Source organism: Heliangelus exortis, chromosome 5, assembly GCF_036169615.1.
Source record: "Heliangelus exortis chromosome 5, bHelExo1.hap1, whole genome shotgun sequence".
NCBI classification, from domain to species: domain Eukaryota; kingdom Metazoa; phylum Chordata; class Aves; order Apodiformes; family Trochilidae; genus Heliangelus; species Heliangelus exortis.
The window spans coordinates 33,302,245-33,329,233 of NC_092426.1; the positions used below are offsets into that span (position 1 = coordinate 33,302,245).

The 26,989-nt window shown below is 40.3% G+C and overlaps 1 protein-coding gene across 5 annotated transcripts in view; it reads left to right on the forward strand.

Annotated features, from left to right (window-relative positions):
• The window catches only part of RAD51B (RAD51 paralog B), a 387,602-nt gene that overhangs the window by 231,820 nt on the left and 128,793 nt on the right, over positions 1-26,989 (forward strand). For 4 of the 5 annotated variants that reach the window (XM_071744453.1, XM_071744456.1, XM_071744451.1 and 1 more), the window contains 2 exons: positions 4,124-4,242; positions 23,367-23,445. In XM_071744453.1, coding sequence (XP_071600554.1) covers positions 4,124-4,242; positions 23,367-23,445 — 198 coding nt within the window. Of the gene's footprint in view, positions 1-4,123; positions 4,243-23,366; positions 23,446-23,600; positions 23,811-26,989 lie in introns of those variants that run through there. The other variant, XM_071744454.1, reaches the window with a different exon arrangement.

The following is a 26,989-nucleotide window of genomic DNA, read 5'->3' on the forward strand; positions in this document are numbered from 1 at the left end:
TAGGGGATGAGAAGGTCTTTGAGACCATGATTGTACTTGTAATTCTCTGGTTGGACATAACAGAGTAATTCCACAATCACTATTGAGCTGAATAGCTTTAATCCTACTGTTTTCTCCGGTGAAAAATGGAAGGTGGGCGAAGTCCGCTTTCCCCATCCCGCCTATATGTGGCATTCATCATACTGATAAGGAATACATTAATGGAAGGTTTGGTTTAATTGCATTGATAGGGGAAAACAAACAAAATTAATCTAGCCCTTGTGTGTAAGTAGGGCCAAGTGCTGTTGCTCACTTCTGTGGATGACAGCTTCCAGGGCAGTAGAGGCCCAGTGTAAGCTGCTTCTTTTTCTTGGAAGCAGCACTGCTGGCCTCAGTTGAACAATCACTGTATCACTTTGGTTTGTTTTTTCTCTGGTTGTGGAGAGGCATTTACTTTGCATTTGACTCAGACTGGAAGAAGCAGCTTTATTTTCGCTTGTGACAGCTGTTGGGTGAGAGCGAAGCAGCCAGTTCCTTCTTTAGGCTTGTGATCCAGAACAGATACAGTCTCTGCTAGTTTCTGCCAGTGCCCTGAAGAGCTCAGTTTCACAGGAGATGGCAGAACAGGTACCTCGTGCAGTCCTGGGCCTGTCTGCTGGTGTGCCCTTTGAAGATCAGTTTAATGTTAGTTCTTTTTGTGTGAGTAAGGAAGGAGTGTTTACAGGCATTGAAATCACCACTCCATTTTACTTTACATTTTACACATGAAGTAGGGAATTGTTTAGAAGTATTTTTCCACTCTATTCTCACCACTTGCATCTCTGTGCTTCTGCACGCGCACTCCATATTCCCACATATTATGTCTGTAAACTGAGATCTGCCACCTTTCTCTCTGTCAGTCTGTCTGTCAGTCCTGGTTTTTCCCTCTCCCTCATCTCTATGCTGCTTGTATCCTCCATGTCCTGAGGAGAAACCATCATGCCAGCAGTGACTGGAGTATGAGCTGTGCTCTCAGCATGCTGGAGAGATGGGAACTCTCCATCCACAGCTTGGATAAGTGACTTCATGTCACAGCTGGGATCAGGTGCTCCATACCACTCTGAAGTGGTGCAGATTGGACAGTTTGGGGACCTCTGAGCAGAAACCAAAGCCCCTTATGAGCCTGTTTTCTTATTGGACCAAGAGTGGTCTGATACTCCTGTATGGAAGTACCAGGGTTTGGAAGAACAAGACAATGTATGCTGAAAAATATCACTGTCTCTTTGAACAGTATTGTTGGTCCATGTCCTTTGTCCAGTTCATTAATGGCTAAGTAGTGGTTGAAACATCAGAAAGGGTAAGTGGGTTTTTAAGCCCATGTTTGAATATATATATGCTTTCTTAACATATCCTCTTTCCTTCCTCTGAGACATGTACTATATTTTTTGTGTTTAGAGCAGAAAGGAATGAAACACATGCTGTCACTGCCCTTGAACTGCTTTACAAAGCTGGCACTGCTTCCCCCTCAGTTCAATTCTTGTTGATTTGCCTCTGGATCAGCTTGCAGGAGGATCCTTATAAAATGGAAGCCTTTCCTGCGAGACATTCCTTTCCACCCTGTAAAAAGTCTTCGTTGTAAATTTGTCCCAGGCTTACTAACCACTTTGCACCAGAGTTATAAATACAAACAACCCTCTTCAGAGAGGGGCTGACACAGTGTGGTACAGTGGGCTTTCTCCTGTATAATAAAACAAATAAAAGCAATTATCTTGTTGGTTCTGCCACAAGCCTTATACCTCTAGCACTTCTGTTCACTCTGGGGCAGGTTTTAGGCCTGGAAGGAATGCAGAATTAGGAATTGCTATGGAGTGATATCTCCATAATATCAACAGGCTCCAGACATTTAACCACTTTAATGTCTGACTCAGGACTGCAACAGCAAGATGTTACTCCTTCTAGTAGCTAATAGCAGAGACACAAGATTTAAGGGAAATTTGGGTGTGAATTATGTGGCTGTTTTACACCAACAGTAGCTGCTTCTGTTGCTAGGCTTTTTCTCTGTAGTCTGGGTAAGTTGCTTCATGGTGGTGTAGAGCAGTGACTTCCAGCTGCATACAGTGGTGCAGTCACACCAGCTGTGAAGGTAACACCTCCAAACCCACCAGAACTCACACTTAGATCCCTCACTTGAATTTTTTTATTCCTACCCATTTCTAGCAGGTTGGAAAGAAGGACAGTATTGGTTACTGGAGGAACTTGCAGCTTATTAGACATGACAAAGAGAGAATTGCAAAAGTGTAAAGCTCTTTCACTGTCTTTTATTTTCTCTTAGCCTATTTGTACAGTAGTGGCATTTTAATCTAGTGATAGCTCAAATACAAAAGTTTGTAGAACCTTTTGAACCTAATGAAATCACTTGGTTTAAGGCATTTTAAGGGAATGGAATACAGACCTCCCAGCACCCTGCTTCAACTCTTAAACGGGTTCTCCAGCTGGCAAATTAAATAAAAAATGTAGATAAAGACAAATCGTGATTGTCGGCACATCCACCTTCCCAACAGAGATGAATTAGATTAATTACCAGAATAGCATTCCTAATACATTAATTGGACTTGGTATTACTTGGGGTGGGGGACAACACACATTTGGGGTCTTCAGCTGTGTCCTATAGTGGACTGCAATCATTCCAGGCCCTTCTCTCCAGCCTGCTACATTCCTCTGCCTAATGCAGTCTAGTATAGTATCTTATCATTGCATGCAAGCTACTGGAAGTGATGCAAATAATTATTATTACCGCATGGTAACACTTTTGATGTTACCCTTTATTGGATATTTTTCCAAAATAAAATTTCCAAATAAAATGATGTTTCTGCTCCAAATAATTGGGTGTAAAAAGTAACAAACCCCACAACCCTGTAAACATACAAGCAGTGAAGGGTTTTAAACCTGAATCTTCCAGAAGCTTTGGTGGGGAGATGGCTGTCATCTCAACTTCAGTATTGATTCCAAAGTATTATTTATAACTACTTATAATTTAAGTTGCAACATAAACTAATGCATTACTGATCATTTTGACAGAAACATAAGGCTGCTCTGAAGTCTGTATTGCAAAGTGTCTGGTCTAACTTAATTGACTTAATTGACAAGGATTTTGTGGCTGTCTTGATTTTGGTTGTTTCCTGATAGATGAGAGGAAGTTCCCCACTTTAAATCTAACTTTCTCTCATTCAACTTCAGGACAACACTCATAGCTTTTTGAGTGTGGACTGCCTGTCTCAGTTCAGTTTTCAGCTTGTACATGATCATTTATACCCATGTAAAAATAGGGATTTTTTTTTCCTGAAGTTCTTTCTTTTGTGTGGCTTGGTCTATTATTGAAGTGTTATTTTAAGTACAAACAGGTCACCCATGTTCATCTTCCACAGTCCTTGAGGTAAACAAACATGAAGGTCTCTGGTACCTCCCTGCCTGCATGTTTATACACCTGTGTATATGAGTGTCTGGTTTCCATATGAGAAAGCTCAGGTGCAATGGTAGTTCTGCAAGTTGGATCATGTGGCATTATTGGAAACACTTCTTCATGTTGTCATTGCTGATTGTAGCAAAGTGCATTTACCTTCAGGGTTATTTGAAGTTCATATGATTTCAGAGACACCAGAATGGTATTACAGCTAAGGGACTCCCTTCTTTGCAAGTCTTAGAAAATGTGTGGGATGCCTGATGGCATGAAGCAGAATTCTGATTTTTAGATCTGGGGTATTGTGGCACCACATTCTGCTCCTTTAGCTTTCTTTTTTGTTATGTCTGGCCTGCTTCCCTCTCCTCTGTGCCCACAGAAAGAATCTATGAGTCAGAAAAGGTCAGTGTCCCCCAGGCGTGGTGCACCTCCTGATATTTGGGAAGTGTACTGGTCTCTCTGAGATGGCAGGTACTACTTTGCAACCCTAATTCTAGGTGTCTTGACTAGGTATCAGGGTGAGATGGAGAACTCACACTGCAGTTGCATGAAAAAGTTAGGTAGGAAATTAATGTGCTAATCCCATCTACTAAGTACCATTTGTGATTGCCTAGCTTAGGGAATGATTTGAGAAGACTGATTAGACTTTCCTTGCTGAACCCCTCTGTGGTGCAATCCTGATGCAGTTTCTTTAATATTTATCTTCAGGATCTTCTGGAAGTGTGAAGAGGGAATATGGTTGTGTGACAGCAGCCCTTGGCAACACATGGAGTCACAGTGTCAACACCAGACTCATACTACAATATCATGAATTACCAACAAGACAGGTGAGAACAACAAAGACTGTTTCAATAACTCTACACCTATGCTGGGTCAGATGGGCTTACTGTGTCCTTCAGTGCTTGTGCCACATGTGTTGATAACCTGGCACTCTACAGCCAATTGCTTGTTTGGGGTAGGGGGCATTAAGAGTCCTTGGCTTCGCAGGGATGACCAATACTCCAGTGCCTCCCTGGGTTAGGGATGGCCTTATTTGAGTCACAGGACCTGCCATTGGCCTGTTGGTACAGGCATACAAGGAATTTGAGCTTCTAGTGTATTCCATGTTGTGGTGATGATGAAGGGTAATCCTGACAGTGCTTTGTGCCAAATTATGGCTGTGACCATCAGGACAAGGAGCACTCTTATCTTCTGCAGTTACTGTTTGCAGCAGAAGCTTGCTGTCTGCACCAGCAAGTCTAACTTTGAGCTGCAAGTATGGTACCAATTTGCCAGAAGTATGACTGCAAAAAGGAGAATTCTTACTCTTTTCACTAAAAGTCTTCGTGCTTTTGAGTAAAATATTTGCATTTTTTACTGCAATCTTCACCACTTAATCGAAAAAAACCCCAAAAAACTGAAAAACTAGGAGGCAAGACATTTAGGCTTTGAGGGAATACTTTTTGTTTCTTTGTTTTTAAAAACATCATAACCCATGATTTCAGCTGTCCTTTGAGATACCTGTGGTTATAATCTCTTTTGACTTTCACTATTCTGTTTCTGCATCAATGTAACTTTCCCAAGGCTGTGCCTCTCAGTCTTCACATTATTGATTTTCTGCCTGTTAAAATAGAGAGCTGCCAGAAAAACTGCTGTGCAAAATTTGTACCATTTTATCCTATGGCATTACTACCCTGCTGTGTTCAAATTGGTGCTCCTGTTTTTACCACCACAACATAGATTTCTCACTTTTAGGTTGTAGTCTTTAGAAACAGAGGAGGGGAAGCCATCCTGTTTTATTCTGCTCATTACAAGTAAAAGTGTAATGATGGCACTTCTTTTCCTGGGAGCAGAGGGCACTGTGAAGGAATGGTAGTTCTCTGGTACCACGGTTCCAATACCACGGTTCTCTGGTACCTGGTACCAACGGGTTCTTGGGTCCCAGGTGAAGTATATCCAATGCAGTTAGAAAGTCATCTTCTGGACTTGCATCTAAGACCATGCACAGTTGTATGGAAGCACACTGGTACCCTTACAGGTTCTGTGTTCTGCTTCTTATTCTGGTCTGTAATGAGTTCTCCTTTTCTACAGCAAAATACAAAGCTGTTCACAAAGTTCCTGGATGGCTTTGGAGGTACATGAGAGGTGTATCTGGCAAAGGGAAAATGGGAAAGAAAGAAACTGGGGTCTGTGCTACTTCATGATGCACGTAGTCAGCTTGAAAGGATTCAGAATATTCTTCTGGTGGTGGAAAGAGGGAGCAGTTTTCCTAAAGAACATTTGGATATTAAATGTAGTTTTTTGTTATTTTGTTTGAGAAGTAATAGATTGCAAGTGTATTAAATATTGTTTTCAACCCTTAAAAATTCCATTGTAACAATGTATATTATGATCTTCTTAAAAGAAAACAGGTTTACTTTGTTTCTAATTGAGTTTGTCAGGTGCAGCACCTCATCCGCATGTGACGCCATGGGCTCATTCTTTTTTACTTAAGCAGAAGAGAAAAAACAATATACTAATAAAAATACAGTAATTTGAAGCAGAAGCATGATATAAATAGTGATAGGTGTGAAGTCTATGAATTAAATATGTCCATGGTGTCCTGTTAGTATTTTCCTTTTGCTAATATTTGTATCCTTTCTTTAGATGAATTCTCTTTTCTTAAAGTCTTTCAGCTAGACATGCAGTTTCCAGTTAGAGGAAGGCATGAAGAATTACCCTACCTGTAGCAGGACTAATGGTTAAATTACTGTAGATTCACACACATGTTCTTTCATAATTGCTCTATACCCACTTTCAGAAATGAATTGGGAATAAAGGTGCCTCAGTTCTTAAGATGCCATTTCAGTCATCATTAGGTGGTTCTGCCAGGAGGTATTAGGTATCAGTGCTTTGAAAATCAGCACTTTTTAAGGAAGCTTAACTTGGAGGTCCAAAAATTCCAAGTCAGTGATCACTTTTACAAATTCTCATATTACTGTATTAAATACTAAAAAAAAAGAAACCTGTGATTATCTGTGTAGGCCTGGTTTTAAGGTGAAATTCTGCCCCAGGAAAGCATTGAAGGCACATAGTTGTTCTGCAGATCTGGGTGGAAAATAGTGCAAAAACAGGTTTTCCCTGCTTTTCACAATTTGTAACCCTGTAGAATCAATACTGTTCAAGGAATAACCTGTGTTTTGCTCTGACTTGCACAGTAGATACCACCTTTTCTTTCAAAAGCTATAATTCATTCTTTCTTCAGTCACTTGACCTCCTGAGTCGATCTTCCTGGCTCTGATTTCTCTCCTCCTTTCCCTGGAGGAGCTGGGGCAATGACAACAGTCTGAGGGGTCTGCCATCCAGTTTCCATGACAGTAGAGCCAGCGTGCTTATTCCCTGCTGGAAAATCCTACCCATCAAGAGAAAAAGCACCTCCTGAGATGCACTGGGGCGTGGGGCCCAATAGTGGTATACTTCAGAACTTAGATTGATAATCTAATCATCAAGGAGGAAATCACTTTTCCAGAGCCGTGGTATCTTCTGGAAGGACAAGTCACTGAGCTTGTTCTTAGTCGTGCAGAATTCATTTCTGGAAAACCTTGGGGATGTAGTCCCTGTGCCTGAAACTTTGGGAAATGCCAGGGCAGCAGGTGGCAGAACGAGTATGCAACAAATCTAGGGAAAATAAACACAGAATTCTTACACAAGAATTTTTAATAAAAATTAAGTAAAAGATTCTTTCATCTTGTTTGTCCAGCAGACATTTTTTCAGCCAACTATCCCTTTTTCCACCCCACCTTCCATATGTCTGGTGAACATTAATAAGAAAGCAGCCAATTCAGCAAAGTAATGAAATTTCTGAGACATCCTGCCTGCCTTAAAATCAATTAGGTTTGCTTTATTGCTTGGATAGGAGCAGATTTCTGAATAAACAGATGAACTTTCCTCTTTTGCCCCCTTCTAGAAGCCAGTGTTCTGCTTTTGGTTTGCTCCAGAACAGAAGTAACCCCACTGGGCAGCAGGAGGTTTTCAGTGTGCATTTAAATTCAGTCTGCCAGCAAACCCTACAAGCATGGACTACAGTGTAGGAGTCTTTTAAATGCTGAGGTGAAACTGGGCTACATGGCAAGGTATCATAAGACCTTGGAAGAACAAAGAAATATTCAATTGTTTTGCACAAATGGGTTTCCCAAGGGAATTTGCTGTTACCTTTAGGGATACTGCTAAGTGGTTCTCCATAAGCACTCTTGTAAGTAGTTAGCCATGACATTTGCTTACCTGAAATCCATCCATAAACATGCAAATGCTTTGAGTTTGGGCCAAAACCAAGGGGTCTGCACTAGAAACTGTCAGGCTTCTCAGTTCCCTCTGTGTGTATAGTTGTCCCTTTTTCCTGAACTGGAGTTAGAAGGCTCAAGGTTACTGTTCATGCGTGTGCTCAGCTGTCTTTGGGAGACATCGTGGTAGGGTTTAATACATTCAGATGCTATATTTAACATTTCATTCTTGTCTGTTGGAGACAGGATTAAGTGAGACATGGGCCAGATCTAACAAGGCAACTTCTGTGGGCCTGGTTTATTTTAGAGTTTCCAGAGGATTTGTGAGACTCGTGCTATTGCGTTAATGTCTGTAACATGTTTTGAAAATATCTGATGGAAAGTACTCATAGAAGTGTTACTTTGCAACAGATTAGTGTTTTCCTGAGGTATTTTCAAGAAAGAGCTTATAGGATTGAGAAGTGGGCTGGAGCTTTTGAGCCATGCCAGGTGAGCTGATCTGCAGCAATCTTCCTGCTTCAGGTGAAGTGTTTCAAATGCATAAGGATACGTTGACTCCTACTTAAAACAAAACAAAACTTCACTCATTCAGACTAATGCCAGACATAACTTTTGTTGTGTCCTTGGTTACAGACCATCTGTTGTCTTGCTTTGCTCGCTGTCATATGAATAAGCCCTAAACAAGCCATTCCAAAATCACCGTGGTGAAGTAACCATGGTACTTGCTAGTGTGGGGAAGGTCTGGAAGAGAGCTGAAGGGAATAGGGATGAAGTTTTACATGTATATGACTTGCTAAGGCCAACTGCTGTGATTCTTTTTTCTACTTTTAGTGAGAAGCAGTTCTCTCTAATCAATAAAAAATATATTAAAAATAGAATTAATGTAATTTGTTGTGGTCATGATGGTTTCAGAGCAAAGTGAGACCAGCTTTCTCTCTCCCTGTAAAACACCTGTTACCTGGACCCTGTAGCTGTTGGATAGCAGTTCTGATTTAAAGATAAAACCAGGTGAGGTTTTCATCCACAAAGAAAAAAAAAAAAGAAGCAAATAAACCACAGGAAATAAACCAATTTCAAACAAAGCAAGTAGGCTGTGGTGAAGAAACATGCATCAAGTCCTGCTATCTGGGGTCCTAAATTTTGCCTCAATAATCTGCAGGGTAGCAAGCAGAGTAATGAAGTTTGGAAATGGCATCCAACTTTTATGTGTTGAAGAAACTTTTTTACTATGCAGGTGCCAAGGCACTGGCACAGGCTGCCCAGGGAGGTCGTGGAGTCCCCTTCTCTGGAGATATTCAAAACTTACCTGGATGCAGTCCTGTGGGATGTGCTCTTGGTGATCCTGCTTTAAGGGGAGAGTTGGACTAGATGGTCTCTAGAGGTCCCTTCCAACTCTTGATAATTGTGTGATTCTGTGATTGTAGCCTCATACTATAAAGGCTTCTAACTACTTTGATGAGATATAAATATTTGGTGGAGAGAAAGAAGAGGCAATGAAATGTAATCAGACAGAATATGTTTTGAAATGACTCTGACCTAGAAGGTATAAGGTCTAATACAAATAAAATACAAACAGCACTAGTGTGTTCTCTTCTGTTAATTCTGTAGCAGTTGTAGCTACCAATTAAAGCAAATGGAGAAGAAGAAAGAGCACTGAAGCAAAAAGATATTTTTAATAGTCTCAAACATAGCTTTGGAATCAGTTGAGGATGATGGAGATGGCCACTGGCGTTGAGAAATGCAGAGAGAGCTTTTCACCTCCTTCAGTGGGAGCAGAGAAGCAGCCACTTCAGTGTTTGACATATTGGGGCAAGAAAGAGTTGAGAGAGAACTGGGCAGTGAAATCAGTCTTTGGCCAAAGGAGTTGACTGAGGATGTGTGAAGGTTGCCCATCATTGCATGTGAAGCAAGAAGTATTGCTCTTTACCTTGTCTTCTCCTGAGCTAGAATTTGGGGAAACTCAGAAATGGAAGTCCCATTATCCTAAGCAAGTACAGAACAAAGCTCTGCATATGGGGTTTTAGCAGAATTATTAAGACAAGTGAAGTGCCATTCAGAAGCTGTGATCTGTGTTGGAAAAACCTGTCTTTATAATCTACATGAATCATGTGCATTGTACAGTAATGCAGATTTTGTACATAGTACAAAACTTTTTTCAAGTGTTTAGACATGAGAAGATCTGCAGATGGCAGTGGATAATGAGGTCCAGTAAGCAGTGATAGAAAAGGGATGTGGTATTGGTTTGTTTTAAAATGGAAGTTGTGTAAAGTATCTGTTCTAAGCCATCTTATGTAATGTGCTTATCATATGGAAGATCACCTTATGAAAAAAACACAGATTTAAAAATTTTTTGTTTTGTGGGTTTTTTTTGTTAATTTTTTAAGAATTATGGTATGGTGTCATGCAGGAGATAGGAAAATTTGTAGGAAAGTATTTTTTTTTTCAGGTGAGATTAATTTTGTATGGTTCTCCATTATGGAGACTGGCTTTTGAAGAAATATCTGTGGAGAGATTTCAGGAGCATGTTTTTGTATTCTGTAAATCCTTCCATTTGAAGAAAATTTTTTTTCTGGGACACACAGTTCACTTCAGAAACTTCTGTCTCACCTCTGGAATCATTTGAATATTTTGAATTGACACAATGAAAGGTTACTATGGCCTCAAATTTCAGTGCATGTGTTCAAACCACATCCTTTAAAATACATAAATAAGCAGTTTATGGGTTTTTTTTTTTCCCTGATTAAAAAGGCTCTGGACTGATAGCCCTTATGACAGAAATCTTTTGCTTATCCATAGATCATATACAAGCATAAGTAGCAATATGAACTTGACTTGCATGTGAACAGGATGACACTGGACACAGTGCACAACTATAACATAAACAGATTATTATCTACACAGTGTGATACTGACCTTATCCAACAAAAGTATCAAATGAAAGGAGGCCATAAAAATAGAGAAGGTTCATTAAAAAGTGTTTGGAACTCAAACATCAGTAGATCACTTACTTTCCTGACTTGTGTGTTTGTTCATGTCTGTGTTTGCAGTATTTTTCCTTCTAATGGACTTGTGGGGGTGGTCATACAACATAAACATCACTGTAGCCCTGTCTGCATTAAGTGGGACTGGATTTATTGCCTTCTCCTCTTAACAGGACACTTTCACATAGAGAATAATTTTTCATTGTTCTTGAGCAAGAAATAATTTACTCAGGTGCTATACAATACAAGTCAGTTTATTATCTAAGAATTTAAATAGAAACTAGGGGATCCCAGATAAAATGGAAAAGAACAGAAAAAAACCTTTATATAGTTCGTCTTTTTCTCTATCCTTTTTTCTAATAAGCATTGAATATTTGCTTAATGAGACTTTTCTAATGTCAGATTGATAAAATAGAGCAGCAGCTGCGCAAACTCATAGATATGTAGTTCAGAGCATCCAAAATGAAGCAGGAACATCTTTGAGGCAGAGAGGCAAAATCAGTTATTACATTAATGCTGAGTCTTCCTACCAAGGCACTTTGTGTTGTAGATCCTTGGCTGATATGCCCAGTCAGGTCTGGGAGGAGGCTCCTCTTTGGTTGCTGCTGCTAATCTACACCAGTTAGGAGTTCACCATCTGAGTTTATTTACAAATCACTGTGCAAGCCTTTTCTGACTGATGATGCCAGGTGCTCATAACTGAGAAAACAGTCATAAATAAATATCTGGCCAGAGTAAATCCTTTGCAGCTGGGAACAGAGCTGTAATCTCTTCACTGCCATTTATGTGCTTCTAAGCTTCAGCTTGCTCTATCTTTACTGCCTTGATTAAGCACCTATCAAACCTATCACCATTTTCAATAGATGTTGAAGTTAAGCTGGGGTATAAAATCACAGAATAGTTTGGAAAGGGATCTTAAAGATCATCCAGCCCCCCTGCATGGGCAGGGACACCTCCCACCACACCAGGTTGCTCACAGCTCCATCCAACCTGGCCTTGAACACTTCCAGGGATGGAGCAGCCACAGCTTCCCTGGGCAACCTGTGCCAGTGTCTCACCACCCTCATAGTGAAGAATTTCTTGCTAATGCCTAAACTAAATCTACCTTCTTCCCGGTTAAAGCCATTACCCATCATCTTATTGCTACATGACCTTGTAAAAAGTCCCTACCCAGCTTTTTTGCATACGAAGATTTCATGTACATCAAGTGTCCTGAAGTTTCATGTTTGTCAGGAAACTTTTTTTACTCGGTGGTTGTACATTCAGCAATACAGATGATGTTTATAACACCACTACACTTTTCTTTGAGCACATGGTTTTCCACTTCCTTATTAGAATCTCTCCCAGTCATGTTCTTGCTAGAGAAAATGTGAGTCTTGTAAAAACACTGAAATGAAATTTTAAATTAAATCTATCACCTTTTCTCAACATCCTTAAAGCATGACAGTACTCCACAACCACACACATGACATCTGTATGTATTAGCTCACAGATCTGGTAGCTTTTTTTTTCCTTAACCTTGTTATGTGATGTCCAATGGACTCTAAAATAATACTCTGCTGAAGCTTGATGTCAGATAATATTGCTGTCTCTCATGTGACTTTAGCAGTTGCTCCAGAGACTTTACTTGTAGGAAAAGAACAATGTGAACACACAAAAAAAGTTGCAAAGGGTTGTTTTTTGTGTTTGTTTGTTTCATCTCAAAAGCATTTTGCAGCCACTAGTGTGGGTGAAAGATCCTTCTGCTATGGTCTAAGACTTGGTTGAATCCCAGTCTTTTTGGCCTGAAACTGGGAATTTAGGATTGTGCCTTTACAACAAGGAATCTTGAAGAACACTGTTGTTGTTGTTTCTGATGTTCAGAAACAATGAATGTAGGGTGTGGAGAGCACACTTGTGATGCTCTTTTACAATGGATTATCACAAAATCATAGAATGTTAGGGTTTGGAAGGGGCCTCTAGGGATCATCTAGTCCAACCCCCCCCTGCCAAAACAGGATAGCTTTGGGCAGGCCACACAGGAACACATCCAGGAGGGTTTAATTTTCTTTCAATTTATAAACAGTAATGTTGAGCTTTTTCATGATCTAGAAAGCCAAAAGAAAGTGAAAGAAGGAATGAGTATTGGCTAAATAAAGATTTGAGACACATTAAAAACAGCCATTGGGGTTGAATTTGCAGCAGATATTTTTTTTTTATCAATAGAAGAGTAATGTTGCAAAAACTATCATAAAGAAGGTTCATAGAGACCTGAAGAATAATGAAAATGATTCATTGTTATGGTAACACAAATTACATAGTTAAAACTGTATATTCCTTATGTTGTGCTGGTGAATTATACTGAGCTGATCTATTCCATGCAGTGATGAGGGTTGGATCTGTTTGGAACCCTGCCTTGCAGACATGGGCAGAAGAGCCAGCAGCATCTCTGCCTGAGCATGTGGTTGTGTGGAGGAGAAACTGGGCAGCTTGTGGGCTTCTGTGCTGTCCTCTCTGCAGATCCTGACTCTTCCAGGCTAGCCTGGCAGGCTGGGTGGAAGCAGCCATTAATTCTGAGAAAAACTGCTCTGGTGCTATTGTGCTCCTACTCCTTTAGGAGTCCTTCCCAGTTTGGGGCGCATGGTCCTGGGGACAAGGCAGTGTTCCAAGATGGCTCATAAATAAGAATTGTATCCTTCAGCCCTTATTTCTAGAACCAAAGTCAAATAGAACAATATGCAAGGCTCTGAAAAGCTAAGTAAACTTTGTGTTGTTCTCAGTAGCAATGTGCCATAAGTCTGATGAACGACCACAAGCTACCACATAGCAGAATTCCCCTAGGAAACTGTGTTCATGCCACCCGACGACTTTATCCAGCCACAGCACCATATCCAGATCCCTTTTCCTGGTACTATTTCATTGTGGAAGCCAGGACATGTGGACTGGCTGGCTGCTTTACTGCTAAGTAAAAGCTACAAGCATTTTCTCCTGAATTACCCTTCACATTGGACAATTACCAGGGCTTTGGACCTCAGAAGTACTGTAGCATAGGAAGTCATGATGGCCAAGCTCTTGTGAAGTTTCCTGGCCTCTTGAGGACTCCACTGGGAAATCTAGGAGAGACTCAGAAACAGAAAAGATGACAACGTTCAGTTTACAACGTAGGGAATAAAGCATGTGCCAGGGAGACAGGAAGCACTTTTGGGAAGAGGAATTTCAGAGGGTCTGGTGTAACGTGAGCAAAACAGAGCCTACTGGCCCTGCATACCCCCTGTTTCATGCTGGGGAACTTACAGCAGAAATCTGGCTTAAGTGGAAGTGTACTGGAGGCAGCCTGGTTTTGTGCAGATCCCTGGCCAGGTTGTAGCAGTTCAGACACAGTTTGGATCATTATCTGGGACTGCATTTTCTTTTCCAAACTTGAAATCATGCAATGTTTGCCAGGGCAGTGCAGTTTATGGCTTCTGAGGTTATTGTTAAGCACATCAGGCAGGAAAAGGCACCCTGGGTTAGAGGGTTCAGGGGTCTGCTTGCACTCTTGGAGGGGACAGATGATCAAAACAGCAATTTTGTTAGATTTGGCCTATTGCATTCAGGACAGTTGTTGTTCTGGAGCACATAAAGGCAGTTCAGCAAAAGTTTTTGCTTTTCTTGTTTGTGATTGGTTTTGATACCCATTTGAGATTTTGATGGCTTCCTTCCATTGAAGTTGTGTTTACTCAGTCCAAGGATATTCAGAGCTCCTCATTATAGTGCCTGAAGCTGAAACCATGTCTTAATGGCAGTGCATGTTATTTGCTGTGCTCTCTCATTTTAAATCCTGTGTTTGGCACACTGCAAGGACTGGAACAATTTGCAGATTGGTCATCTGTTGTTAGCAACTGCCTATATAGGTACAGCCAAAACACATGGTTTTGCTCTGGTTTTATGAGAATAAGGAATTCACCCCACTGAATATTTGTGAAAACAGATAGCTGAACTATTTATTGCTTATTGATCCTTCTGCTGTACCCTCTAAGTAGGCAAAAGCTGAAGCACAGCTGGAGCTGTGCCTGCCTGGCAGAAAATTAATACAGTGAAGTTGCTACAGGTGTCTATCTCCCTGCCTGATTTTGGACTGAAGTGAAGGAATTCTACATAATTTTCTTAAAATTGCTCAATAAAACAGTAGTAATATTAGGAAGAAAACTCATGAAGCCTGGAATTACGCACGATGAAAATTTCCTTCACATATGCAGCAGGGCTTGAGATTTGGAGATCATCCTCTTTCCTGAACTTGTCCACTCCTCTGTTTCTCCTCTGTTCTTAAAAGATTCTCAGTTTTCATTTCTATCTCCTCCTTTCATTTGTTTTCCTTCCATTTCTTTCCTTTGCAAGTATTGAATGTCTCCTCTGGGAGCAAGCCCAGCCACATGTGCGTGCAATGATGGTTTATTTTTATTGGAGTCATTGCCTGTGACTGTTATTCATTACTATAGGAAGAACTGCACTAACAAACTGCTGTGAGCTTTTTTTCCTTTCAGTTGTAAAAAGTCCTGTTTTGTCCATAGCCATTGAGTACCCACTGCCATCATTAAGACATGGAGACTTTGGAGCTCAGACACTGCCTCCTGAATGTCCTGTTGTATCTGGTGTTGCAAAGGAGAATCTCAGCTTCTCTCCTTGCATGTTGTCTCCTATGGTTTTCAGCTTTTCAGCCATTTGTCCACCTCACTGCTACCTGAGCAACTCCATTGGCCTCTGCTTGGGGAAGAGTTTATGGCTGCACAAAGCTACTGCAGTCACTGAATACTCTTGTGGCCTCTTATGATAATAGAGAGTACAACCAGGAGGCTGGCCTGGGATGAAATGGCAGATTCAGAAAAGGCATATGAAGTGCTTTTATCTCACTTGCACTTCTACTCTTGACACTGCATAAGTAATCAGCATCCCTATTTCCTTACTTTTATTCTCAAGTTATCACACAGTTCTATGTCACCATGGGCAAAACCACTATTTTCTTTTGTCTTTAAGGGCAGGGAATCACTGCTATTTCTTTAAGATTAATCTGTAGCATAAATAATGAAATTACTGGCATTTAAATCAGGAGCGTATGCTTAGTGTAAATGTAAAACAGAAATTAGAGATGTAAGCAGCCTAAATAATTTCACATAAGAAATACAGCAGTGTAAAATCAATTAATTCTCACTAATCACTTCAGAGGTCAGAGTTGAGCACAGTGAAGAAAGGTGAGTCATCTACCTAGGGTTACCCAAAAGAACATAGGACCTTATCATAAAAGTAAATAAAACAAACTAGCAAAAAACTATCTGAAATTTGGCTAAGAACATATAGTTTTGTGATTTCTAGAGATTTGTTTTAAATATTTCAGAATCCCTGCTTCCCACTAGCACTGACTGTTAAAATCAAAGGTAATTTCTCAGAATTTGCTTGAGAAGGTTTGATCTCTTTGATATTTGTTTATGTTTGTTAATACAAGTGTCATGCTGATATTTCAGGGTTGAGATTTCTTTGAATTCATTATCCCTTGCATCCATCTATCTCATGTTTTCCATCTGGCTTTTGAAGGATTTCCTTTTATTAATTTTCCTACTCAAATCAGTGTCCACTGTTGCTGTTTCCCCTGCAAAGCTGTCTTAAATGCATCTATATTTCTCCCTCACTCACTTTTTCTTAAGATGAGGGACAGGGAATTCTTGGCTTTGCAGACTTAGAAATGTTTTTTAATATATGGAGTTTGTATGCATTGCACTAGAAGAAAATAAACAGATGTGCTGCTACATTTTGACTGTGAGACAACAGCAGGATGGTCACTGCCTTCTGGGGGTTTGCTTTGCTGTTGTTTCCAGATGTGTGCTAATGGATGGTTTTAGTATGTACACACAAACTCTTGCCTTCTTTTCTGCACTAATTGGTTTGGATTTATGGAATGCCTCTCACAAAGTGTCTATAGCTGCCGTTGCTGCTTTTCTGTAAAGTAGCAGAACAGAACCTCACTCCTAAACACTTTCCTATTAACAGGATTTTCTTGTGTGAGGAGAGATACAAGCCTTTTAAATTGCTCTATAAAGAGTTTTATTGGGCTGTGGCCCTTTAACCTGGCCTTGATGAAAACCTTTTCAAGCAACTGGACTTCAGGGAACCACATCTCTCAGGTTCTGTCCATGGCACAAATGAAATTATAGCTTCCTAAGAAATAACTTCAATAAAAACATGATTTTTTTAAAAATTCTTTTTTTTTTTCACTTATACAAAAGTGGAAGGAACTCCACATCTGCTCCCTGTACTGGGGAAGCATCTCTCATTTTTTGCTCTCCAGTGCTCAAGGCATCTTAAACTCCCCCTGTGTCAATCCACCCAGTTTGTTTTTACCAGGGAGAATATATGTGTGAGATCTAGACTATTAGGAGTTCTGAGGGATGACTGTATGTATCTCTTTTTCCCTGAACCTGTCCATTTTTCCTCTTTATTCCCAGTCAGTTCACAGCCTGCCCAAACCATAACCTTTTCTGCCAACAGGCATCCAGGTGCAGACAGTACTGCTGGACTAGCTGGACTTTGCTCTGCTTGGAAGGGGAAAGGCTGTGCATAGAGAGATTTTTTTTCTTGCAAGGGGATTTGGAGGAAGGTACAAAGCAGAAGATAATAATTTCCATAAGAAAACACAAGTGCTTGATGAAGTCAAATGAACTCTACAGTGATTTGCTTGTGAAGGCAATGTTATTTGATAGCTTCTTGTTGGGATTTTGCTACTGGTATCAGCTCTACAATCTGTAAGGAATGGATTTATTTTCTGTACTTCAACTTGCCCAAATCCATAATGGGGATATTTTTCCTCCACTATTGTAAAACCTTTTTAAAAATCTATCAACTAAGTACCATATACAAGGAAAATCTTGTTATCCCAAGAATAATGCAAGGTGGGAGACTGCTAAATTTTTTACAAGCATATCCTGTGAGCTTAGTAAATTACTGTTGGATACCAAAGCTACATTTTTTTCATCTGAATGCTGTAAACATATTAGTGTCACCTTTTGTTCCTACAACAAGGAGCAGTTATCTCCTGAGATAAATCAGAATCTAAGATCTCTAAGGTCTAATGAGCAGCAGTGTTTGGTGAGGTTTGGCAGGAAACACAACCGATTTTTCTGCTCCCTTATAAAAAACCTTCCCATTGCCCTGAAGTATACTTCTACATGAAGAGGGAGCAAGGAACCAATATTTTACTGCTGTGTACCTCCTGCTTGATGCCTCTGTGGCATTAGTGCCTGGTAGAAAACTCTTAGTTCTCTCCTTGGGCACCTCTCTGGAGGGCTGGAGGCAGAGACCTGTGGGACTAGGAATGAGAACTGACTCTGGGAGCTGGGTCGCAGCTCCTGCTCAAAAGTAAATGATCTGCAGAACAAGGACTGCTGCTTTCATTTCTAGAATATATCAAATCCTGCACATAGGGCACAAGGAGAACCAGAAGGGCGGGCAGAAAAAACAGTTATGAGGTCTGCTGGGATATCTGATGCAAAATCAACTTTGTTGTTTTCCTTACTGGTGTTTTCCTGGGCTCTGTTGCAGCTGAAAAAACAACCCTTCTAATCTACAATAAGAAGGGAAATTCTGGCATGAAGGTTGTCCACCCAGACATTTGGCACAATTAGGGGAAAGATTTGTTTGGCTTAGCACTGATTTTATTAGCGTGTGAGTCTAACTGAACCTGGAGAGAGTCTTTTCTCTGTTGAATGACTCCATCAGTGTGTGCCTTTCCTTCTCAGTTCTCAGCTGTGCTCTTCTGAGCTCATGTGGTGTAACTGAAGAGTTCTTCTGAAACGCACCAACTATTAGTTTGCTACAACAGGACAATACAAATTAGCAAAAATCCCAGAAGGACAGGGTTGTTTCAGTAAGGGCAGTGAGTGTAGTGAAACCCAGACTCCTTTCTCAAATCTCATGTGTTTCATAATTCCTCATTAGATACAAATTCCAAAATATGTATTGGCTGTGGTTTTGTTATTTATTTTGTCCTTAGTGCACATATACCTGTTTTGTCAATACAAAAGATAAGGTAAATCTAACAGAAAAGAAAATCTGAGACAAAAATTGACAAAAACTGACAAAATAAAAAGGAACAGTCTGTTCACTGGTAGGAAGCTGACACACTTTAAAAGAAGCTTCAAATGGGTTCACTCATGTTCCTAAGAACCAACTTCTTTTAATAGTATCAGTAATAAAATGGAAAAAAAGCTGAGTGTCTTTCCAGCCTAAAAAGAAATTATCTATTAAATGTTAAATACAGCTGATTTTTTCAAATATCTCATTGAAATATGTTAGTCCACTGCTTTTGTTAAAATCATTGCTTTTCCATTATGAAATCATCTTATCTTTTCTTTTCAGTTCTTTTCTTTTTTTTTTTTTAACATGTCAGAACTCTTAGCTCAGTCAAAGTCATCTTATTTCACCACGTTGTAGTTTATCATCCTGGCATAGTGATAACTAATTTGATAGAAGCCTCTGTCTCCTTCATCTTCTTTACTTTTTTTTGGCAGGACATTGGCTTGATTTCTGGTAATCAGACTGCTTCTGAGAGTTCATCTAATACATTTTCCAATTCATCACTTTCTTTGCTATTGACAGGGGTTATTGTCCAAATAATTAGTATTTTCTGCTGGGCTTCTGCAATCAATTTCTGGGATCCATCTCTTCCATAAAGCTTATAAACAATAACTGTACTAATAAAAATGCTATTCCTAATTAAAAAACAAGCTTTACTGTACAAATTTTTCTGCTGTCATCATCAATACTCTCGTAGCTTTTTGTTTCTCAGCTGCTCTGTCTCTCTCCCATTTCTCTTCCTTTATCTAATCTAATAGCATCTCTTCAGTTTCTGTTCACTTTTCATCAAGGTGATGTATTTTCTCTTCCATAATACCTTTGTGTTCTTGATGTGCCTCATGGCAAAAGTAATTTTTTCAGTTGTTTCATGTTTATTCTACATTGTTGTTAAATAATCAGTAATTATTACAAACCTCCCAACAGGGAAATGTGATGCTAGAAAAGAAACTAGGATTTAACTATTTGTTAAAATTAGGACTTTACAAAACTTAGCTTTGCTTTTTACTTCTCTCATCCATCTCTGCTTTAGTAGGACAGCAGAGTAAGAATAACTGCATCTGGATTTCATACTCCATTCTAGAACTTCATAGGTAGCTCCTGGATGGCATTCCAGAGGCATCATGAATAAGGTGAATTAGAAAGATTCAGATCCATTTCATCATTTTTCTATGTCTATTTTCTATCCATTTTGCTATTTAAAAAAATATCTGTAATCTGAATACCTGTTAACTTATTTAGACTGTTGTTTACCATTCCTGTTTCTCAAAATGTGTACTCGTTTTCGGTGCAAATTTGCATTGAAGTGTCAGTAGGAAAAAAATTCTGGTCAGGTCTGAATTTAATCTTTGATTCCTTGAATTTGGTAGTCCTTGATACATACTTCTGCATCGTGGCCTCCAAAACCTTTTTTTTTTTAATATCTGTATTTTGTTTAAGGTCATTATGTATGCACAAGAACCTGCTCTCTGTTGGGTATTCCATCTGGAGGATGATTTGCAGTGATATTTGCTGTTTGCAGTGATATTTACCATTTTTTGGTTGAAACAAAAATTTAAACACATATTTACTTTTTTTTTTCAATTAATGTGGAGTTTGGTGAGAGAAAAAGCTTTCTCTGTACTCTGTTAACAATGTGATCCTACTTTAAAGGTTACTTTTTTCTGAAACAAACATTAGAAATAAAGCAATACCCTTGAATATTACAAGCTGTTCCCATTTCACTAAGAAAGCTCATTCTGAGCCTCAGATGTAACTGTGTAGCAGCAGCCTGTCAGAGGGGCCCTGTGACGTGCTGCTGAAAGGATGTGATTTATTATTTTTTTTTCATTACTATACTTAGTTGTACAAATATTGTAACTGCATAAAAATGGAATAACAGACTGTACGTAGGATTATTTGGATCTCTATCCATTTGCATGTACAACTGTGCTTAGTGCACATGCATATATAGGTTAATATTTATGGGCACATTACTGCACAGAATGCCAAAAATGTGACCTTAGACATCAGATTTGTAACTGCTTCATTTCAGGCCATTAAACATTCAGCTGTTGTGGGAGACTGTAGCTGAGCATTTGCACAGATTTTTCACCCTCATGTTCTGAGAGCTGAGGGAGTGTGTGAAGTACTGGGAGGGACTCAGCTTTCTTCCTGGCAGTCTTGCTCCTGCAGCATCAGTGAGAAGTGCTGGCTCTGGGGACAGCAGCAGGCAAGGGAAGTTGGGTTTTGTCAAGGTGCATCCCTCCTTTCTCCAGAAGTTCATTCCAGGGAGAACAGTATTAACATGGAAGAGGGGAAAGTGCTAGCACAGCATTCTCCTGCTTGGAGCAGTTCACAAAGGTTCTGTTGCATCCTGGGGTGGTTTTGCCAGCCCCATGTGACTGGAAGGAAAACAGTGACATTTGGACTGGTCTGATGTTCTTCTTTAGTCTTTATGTGCCTGCCCTTATCTTTTACTGTCTGAAGAAGGGAGTCTATATTTGGTTTAAATTCTGAAAACAATTAGAATGTTAGCTTGATGGTTATATTTGAAGAACCAGATATGAAGATTTTGTTTTTTCTGCCTGTACTCAAATCAGATGAGAAAGAGTTGCAAGACAACTAAGCATGGTCCTGTCTGCAGACCACAGACAAATACAAAGGAGACCTACCTACTTTGCAGACACCCTTGGCATTTCAAGTGCTACAGGAAAGTCACACAAACCTTGATTGTTTATTGAAAAATTGCTGACAAAGTCCCTGGTTGCAGAGGGACACTGCAGAGCTCAAACTTCTGGTGCTTGATGTCATTAACCTTACATTTAGGACTAAATGTCTCAGTCCTGTATATATCTCTAAAGTGATTTAACACTGTCTGACTTTTCAGTGGAACATGAGCAGTTTTGGTGAGTGTGAACTTCCTCGTTTTTCTGTAGTCTCTCTTGGCTCTTATAAAACCTGCTCACTGTTTCCCTGCTGATTGTTAGGCATTGCCAAGCAAAATTCATATGCAGTGACCCTTATGAGTGCTTGAATGTTTCACAGAATTAGGGCATGACCTTTGGAAGTAATTGGCTTTTTTTACATTATTTGAAATCAGCAGGACCCCTTAGTGCCCCGCACCTCTAAAAATAAGATTGTTGCTGCCTGTAGTTCCAAGGAATCTGTGTTTGGATGTATCTGACAGAGGGCTGCCTATCTTGGGCTGTGAGGGTGTAGTATCTGACAGGGCTTTGGAAGATTGAGCACCAAGGTGCCTGGTGGTTGCACAACGTGCTGCTGGGCAGACCTCATGGATGGATTGGGATAGGGAAGCGAAGGGAAAGGAGAAGGGGAGGGGAAGTTGGCAGGCCTGCTCTGTGCCCTTGGCCATCGTGGCTCAGGCTCTGCCATACTTCTCTGCTTGGGGCAGATCCCCACAGAACATCAGTGTGGGGTGAGGAGGAGCCAGCTGCCCAAACTCTGCCTTCAGGGACCTGACATGGCAGGTGGGAAAGCCCTTCCAGGCTGCACCACCACTGCCGAGAGGACTCATTTCCAGGTCCTGGCCTTTTCCAGCTGTGGGAGAGGTGAGCAGAGAAATGCATTTCAGCTTTGTTCAGCAGTTCCATGCCAGGGGCAGAACAGAAGCACACTTTCCACTTCAACCACTGCTGTCAGTGTCTCCTGCAGGGCCCATATGGGGATCATTGTGCTGATCACACACTGGGTAGAGCTTATTCAATTTATTATTAAAGTGTCACTTTCATGTAGGTGGCAGAATGGGGGTTATTTTGAGGCAAGCTGTGAGGGAGCAGTCCTCAGCAATCAGCAAAAAACAAGCAGACAAACAATAAAGCCTGGCATGTCTCTGTGAGTTGGGTGCTGCAGGTCCCACACCCCCTACCCTGCCAACAAGCTCATTTCTTTGTCTCCAGCACTCTGCTGCAGCTCATCTTCCACAGAGGATGGTTCCTCCATAGTGGAGTCAAAGAGCTTGGGGTATTTCTGGCCTGACTGTGGAGGGCCAGCACACCCAAATGCCAAGCTGAATTCATGGCACCATACACCATGAGGGAATTCCAGTTCCTATTTTGAAACTCCGAGGACAGGATCCTTGAATAAAATTTGACTCAGTTGTTAGCCCTTTTGCAAAAGAGGGCATCCAGAAAAATTACAGCAATGGTGTGTTACTGTCCCTGGTCTGGTGACTCATGTGTGGACCATGGTGCTTCCAGGGGATGGAGAAAGGTTGCAGGTGGAGCTCTTGCAGAAGCCGAAGGGGCTCATCCATGGAACTGCTCCTGGCAATTAAATTTGTGTTACACAGTGGCAGCTGTAGTTTTGCTCAAAATTGTCTCCTACCTGAGTGCAATTGCATGAACTAGCAGGAATGCTTAGGCTTAACTGGATACCAATAAGACAAGGAAAAAATACTGCTGATGGGGGGTTTCTTACGGCCTGTGAGTCCTTTTAAAATTGCAGCATATGAGAAAACTTCAACTACTTAGAAGTGAGAGGGCTAGATCAATAACTACCTTGTTAGTTCTGCAGTATTTACTGCTTCTAGAAGCTAAATCTTGTGAAATTATTCTAGTTGATTTTTAGATTTGGGCTCCCATCAGGATGTGAAAAAGATGTGTACTTATATTACTTATTTGTGTACTTACATATTACTGATTTGTTTTGCAGCTCCTGGTTGCTAAGTCTCCTGTTGCTCCATTCTCTGTTTTCTTCTACACCATTGAGAAATCAGGCTTGGTTCTTCAAGGTAAGACCAGAGCATTGATTGTTTTTCCTTTACAATTAGTACCTGTAGCAGGCTGAATGTAAATAATTTGTTGAAAATTATATTGTTGATACCTGATTTAAAATGCATACACTTAAACAGTTTCATTGACAATGACAGTCTTCTGCTGTGTTCAGTTTTGTCTTGGATCATACTGAATTACTTGTCACACATTGCCATGGATCTAAGAACAGGCCCTAAAATTATTAATCGAGGGCCCCTGTTTCCCTTCAAGGTAAAATAAAACAGGTCTGGCAACATTGCTTCTATGGGATAAGTTTCTCCAGGAGAAACAAACCCATCTATGATTGGTTTGCTCTAATAAATAATTCTCTATATTTGCTCTATATGGTTTGCTCTAATAAATAGTTCTTCTTTAGCAAATGACTTGACATCAATAACAATACAGGAAATTAGTATCTGTTCTCCATTGTTTGTGGTAATTCTAATGGTCTTACATAATTCTTATATTCTCTAGGATATGAGGTAGTGTACTGAAAAGCTGGATGGCAGGGAACTAGAGTACCTTGTGGCTGTGTCCTAAATCATATACTTTCAGACCACAGCAAAAAGGGAAATTTGTCTCTTTCCTACTTTTCCCTATTTATCCCAATAAATCTTCCTTTAATGTCCTTACTTTTTGACAGACAGTCATAGATCAGTTTTGTCATGTTGCTGGCTGTTGATATGTGCTTGGCTCCTGATTGCTGCATTAGTTTAGCAGAGTAAATAAAATTACTCAATGCCAGTCACTTTTTGTTCAGAAGAAACACTCTGATGTGCAGCCGTGGCATTAAGAAAAGTGAGCATTACAAAGATTTGAAGGTATAGGAACAGTTCTCTTCCTTCTGATTGGCCATTTTTCTCCATCAAACAGGCTGTACCAGACTGATGACATATTTACATTTAATAATAACTAAGTATACTTACATCTCTGATCATAGCATAGGAAAACTAAAGAAACAAAAACAAATTTTTGGTATATTTTTGCTTCCATTTGATACCTCTACATAGTGATGATTTGGGGGCCCATCTGGTGTTTCCCAAGCCTTTGGATACTATATTAAGTGTATTCTTTGATAGTTTTCCAGGAAATTGATCTGCTTTATTTGATACCAGTAAGAAGATAGCACTCTATTAGGAGTATGGCAATTGCTCTTTTCCTTGTATCCATATGTTTCTGGGGTACACATTGAAAACATCGTTCACCATTTTTCTAAAAATAGGTGAGATACCAATTTGGTTTTCTCTAAGCAGATACTGTCTTGATACCAGGCATGTTTACCCATTTTGGAAGGCAGTTTGAAGCTCTTCTTTATGTGAGTCTTTTCTTACTTTCTGACCACACCGTTATGTTTCCATTTGAGATGTTTTTCTTCAGGATGAGTAGTAACCAAGGTCATGGTTCCCCTGATAACATTCCCCAGACTGCTTGAAGGAGGCTTGTAAGCATGTGCAAGCCATCTCACTGAGTTGCACAAAGTAAATATTGCATTTTCTCATCACATATTTCACTGACAAATAGAAGAAGTGAGCAAATCACCCAGAAATGGCTGGTTTGGATAAGATGCAGAAAGTGGCACCAGGCTACCTCATGCAAGAGAGGGTAAACTTTTTGTGAGAGGTGTAGCTAGTGCTTATTTCTCAGGGGAAGCTGGATGCAAGGTAAGATGTCCTATGGCAACTGGCCACTGATCAACCAGTGAAGGAGTGTCCCTGCCTCGTTGTTTGAGGGACATCGTAGAGTCCTAAGAAGTGGAATCTGTCCTGCAGCATGATTGCAAAGGCAGCTTTCCCATTCAGGCTTTGTTGTTTAATTCAGTTGGTGTCAGGAGGTGAGCACATTCAGGACGTCTGATGGGAACAAGTGGATGGGTGTGGGAACTGGGGAGAAGCAGCAGCTGCCTGAAGTGCCCAGGATTCTTTCTTCCTACTCAGGGGGTCCAATACTGGGACCATTAACCAATAGGCCATAAACAAATTGATATCGGAAAACGTGGCTGGAAACTCCTTGATTAGTGAGGGTGAATGGGGAATGAAAGACAAAGTGAAAGTGTGATTTAACAGTTCCACAAGCAATTTCCATTGCCACCTCTGAGGGATTAGGACGTGTGGAATAGGCTAAAAAATGAGTAGGTGCTCCCCCCTCCTCCCCCCCCTACCCCTCCTTTTGTTCTGTGGGCTGGGGGATAATAAAACGGCAGGAGAGGCACTGTGGCTACTTAGGGATTTCACAGGCTGCTATTTGATGCAGTTTAAGAAGCCCTTCTGCTATTGTTGCAGTTAAAATGGGAAGCGGAACTGTTCTCCATTCGCAAAAATCTCCAGCGTCCTCAGGAAGAGGGCTGAGAGCAAAAGGCTATTAAGATGGTAATGCTGCCCCATTTGGAGGAGTGTATCAAAATCCTCTTTGTCAATGTAAATCGCTGCTCTGTTTCCCTGGTATCTTTGCATCTCATGGCCTCAGTGCAAGCACAGAAGTGTTTGGGAGAGACTCTAGTGAAGGCAGAACTGCTCTTAGACTGTCAGAGGAGAGCTCCAGGCTGCCCAGGGATGCCACGGAGAAAACGTCTTTGCTTCTATAAATTTGAAGTGTTCAGGGATGAAAAGAATCCAGTTATTCACTCATTCTTTTATTTCCGCATGCAGACTAGAGAAATGAAATTTGAGAAAAAGGTTATTTTTCTCATTGGCACTGATACAATTTCTGTTCTGCATTGGAAATTATTAGCTGATAATTCTGTTCCTGGTGCATCAGTCAGAACAAATTCTGGGCTGTTCTTGCCTAGCTGTAGTTTAACGTCAATTGAACTAGAAGATGCCATGTAGCCATGCACATACATATATACATATGCAAAAAAAACCCAAAAAACCCCAAACAAACAAACAAAAAAAAACCCCTAAATAAGCTGATGTTTTAAGTTTAAAATGTATTCTTTAGGTGACAATCTGAGTCTAGCACCAGCATTCTGAGGCATAAACACAGGCTAGCAATAGAGCCTAGCTTTTAGGAACTGATAGCTCTGCTCTGTGGCAATCTCATTCCATTTCACCTGAGTAAATGCTCTGTTATGAAGAACATGGTGCTGCAAAAGAAGACAGGGAACATGGTGGCAGACTGTCAACTGGAGAATCTCTTGGGACTTTATCTCTTGTGACTTTTTGCTGAATGCTTTAACCCAGTGATTAATGTTGCATTTTACTGAAGGAACTCAGAAGCACTGAAAATGTAAGGCAAATAATATGAGTGAGCTCGGACTTACTTTGGAGTAATGATTTATTTTCAGTTTCATAGGGTTTACAGATGGATGGAATCAGCAGTTTATGCAAACTGACCTCCCATATATCATGCACGTTTTCTTCAGGTCTTCTAGAAGGGCATTCACTTTTTTTTGGGGGGGGGGGGGAACATCAAGAAATATGAGTTCTTGATTTGCCTTGACAGTGTTTTCAATTTTTAGCTACTTTATTGCTAAATACTTGTTCTGTATTACAGATTAGAATTTGTCTGCCTTAAGCTTTTGGC